General features: G+C 42.7%; 1 protein-coding gene across 1 annotated transcript; it reads right to left on the minus strand.

The window, feature by feature from the left end:
* Nucleotides 1-200: 200 nt before the first annotated feature.
* Nucleotides 201-2066, minus strand: LOC142380652 (zinc finger protein 862-like). The gene is made up of 2 exons (XM_075466553.1): nt 1153-2066; nt 201-726 (listed from the first exon to the last, which is right to left on the minus strand). The coding sequence occupies exons 1-2, from the start codon at nt 1982-1984 to the stop codon at nt 293-295; spliced, it is 1266 nt and encodes a 421-aa protein (XP_075322668.1). The 5' UTR covers nt 1985-2066; the 3' UTR covers nt 201-292.
* Between the last annotated feature and the right edge of the window lie 444 nt (nt 2067-2510).

Raw genomic sequence — 2510 nt, forward strand, 5'->3', positions numbered from 1 at the left:
AAAATAATTCAACACATTTATTGGCCTTACGACCCCTGTTGCGCAAACGACCCCGTGCAGTTAATATTAAGAGACGTATCTGATGAACCAATCATTCTTCCATATATCAAAAAAATAAAAAATAAACTTTTTTTGTGGTTTAATGAACTAACCCCCCTTACCCACATACAATTAAGACTTATAACAGTTATAGTAACGGTCTTGACGTGCACCTGATATGGTGCGGTTTAAGGTAGCCTAAATTTAAAATGAATAGGCATGAGGCCATCAAATTATTCATTGGTTTACATCACTACCTTTTACGTTTTTTGGCCATGTTGAAATTATCAGCTGCCGACAAGAAATTGAAAGTTTGTAATGTCTCTCCGCAGCTGGCGATGCGCATAAGGCGCGTAACTTTGTGCTCTGCGAGGCGACTTCGCTGCTTGGTCTTGATTCGGTTCTGCAGCGAAAACCCCCTCTCTGCGGGAACACTGGAAACTGGGATCACACAAGCTATTTTGGCGAGCTTGGCCCACTCTGGATAGATTTCGATGAAGTCCCGAATGAGGACTTCACAGGCTGTGGCGAATTGCAATCCCCCATAGCCACGGAGCGCTGTCATCACAGCGAGGGCATCTCGTCGCAGGGCAATGGTATTAATAAGAGGAGTGGTGTCTGCAGACTCAACAGTTGTAAAATGGGAAACAACCGTTCTGATCGCTGGTTCTGCATATTCTTGAAGAGCTAAAAAAAAGAAAGGAAAAAGAAAGAATAAGAAGCAAATAGGAGACAATGATGAGTTATTAGAACTTTTGTTGTTACGGTAAGTGAGGAATGTTAAGATGAGACATTATTTCTTTCATTGTGCTATTCATTCATTACAGGAATTGTTAACTTAAGCATTTTGAATGAATACATTTTTAATAAAATTATCATTTGTTATGAGAGTTATTGTTGTTAACTTTTACTGAAAAGTATTTTTAATAAACCAACTGTAAATATCTTGTTATTGTAGGACTGGGTAGGCCTATGTTAAGTGAGCGCATGCCACAGACATAAATAATGATAATATAATAATAATAATAATATGTAATAAAATATAATATAATATATAATATAATATAATAAATATAATATAATATAATATAATATAGAATAGCTCCTTCTTACCATTCTGTGATGGAGGATATCTACGAGGATTGAGGAGGGTGTCGAAGCAGTGAAGTAGATCCAAGCAGTCTTCGGGGAATCTGTCTTGTAAGGCATCTATCAGATGTTGAACAAACCGTTCTCTGACTTTTCTGAAAGCTTGGATTGAGCGCTCGCTTGCGTTGGTCACTTTTATATCCATGTACTTGCCGTCTTCATAGCCTGCCAGGAAATTTTCCTCTTCTGGACCCGGGGCATCTCGGAACTGTGTGAATGCCGCGACAGATGCTTGCACTACTGGTCGGATACTGGAGAGATTGACGTCGTCTTTCTGAAACACTAAATTCAGCTTGGTCATCACAGGTAGCATATCGGCCAATGCGTGAGTCAGGGCTATGAAGCTGTAGCTCTGGATTTGACCTAGCAGTCCTTGCGCTTTTGCATTTCCTCTCAAGGCCTCTTCAGTTAGCTCCATGACCACAGCTGGCCAGTTGTGTTTCATGGCCTTCACCGCCCTGTGTAGGGATAGCCAGCGCACTGCGCAAGGCTGCTTGAGGCTGACCATGTCCTCGTCGTGGAGTTCAGCTGTAAGTTGGCGCAGCCGGTTTGTTCTTGTTGCTGAGTGCTTGTAGAAGGAGTACACTGATGAGATTGTGTTTTTGTAAGATGTGATGTTGTTGACGGACTTTTCTGCGTCCAGGGCAGCAAGAGCCGCTCTGTGGGCCACGCAGTGCACTTGTATGGAGAAGGGATTCGCCTGCTTAAGCAAAGCACCAACCCCACCATGCCTCCCCATCATTACGCTTGCACCATCTGAACCCAGGCCAATGACACGAGACAGTTCAACATCCATTTCCCGAAGCACAGCGACTAGGCGATCATAAATGCATCTTGCGGTCCCGCAGTCCACATCGTAATTTCCAAGAAAGCACGTCTCCACCTTTCCTTCCATTTCCAGCTTTAGATAAATGATCAACTTTTTGTTAACAGTGATGTTTACTGTTTCGTCGATGATCAGTCCAACAAAGTCACTCCTTTTTATTTTTTCCTGTATCTGATTCATCACCACATCTTCTAATGCCTTCTCCATGTCATCAACAGAGTCACTGTGGTGATAAATACCATCGGTAGTGACGAAGTCTGGAGCCTCGAGAGCTCGCAGAAGCTCTGTCTGCGCAACAAACTGGTTTGAAGGAATGACATGTTTGGCCATATGGAAGACAATTTTGAGCTGCGTTGACAACTTTTTCTTTGAACTTTCCATGGCCTTCTCGCAGTGGCTTTTCATGACAACCTGCTGTGGCTTTAAATGGAGCGCGGAGACATGGTCATTGCTTTGGCTGTGTTCAATTAGAGCGGACATTCTCAAATTAGTCGAT

Source organism: Odontesthes bonariensis, chromosome 5 (genome assembly GCF_027942865.1).
Source record: "Odontesthes bonariensis isolate fOdoBon6 chromosome 5, fOdoBon6.hap1, whole genome shotgun sequence".
NCBI classification, from domain to species: domain Eukaryota; kingdom Metazoa; phylum Chordata; class Actinopteri; order Atheriniformes; family Atherinopsidae; genus Odontesthes; species Odontesthes bonariensis.

Bases quoted from the DNA above. Each gene is read 5' to 3' on its own strand.
- LOC142380652 (XM_075466553.1), bottom strand. From the start codon at position 1,984: ATGGATGTTGAACTGTCTCGTGTCATTGGCCTGGGTTCAGATGGTGCA. The intron at 727-1,152 runs GTAAGAAGGAGC...TCTTTTTTTTAG, and splicing joins ATATCCTCCATCACAGAATG to CTCTTCAAGAATATGCAGAA.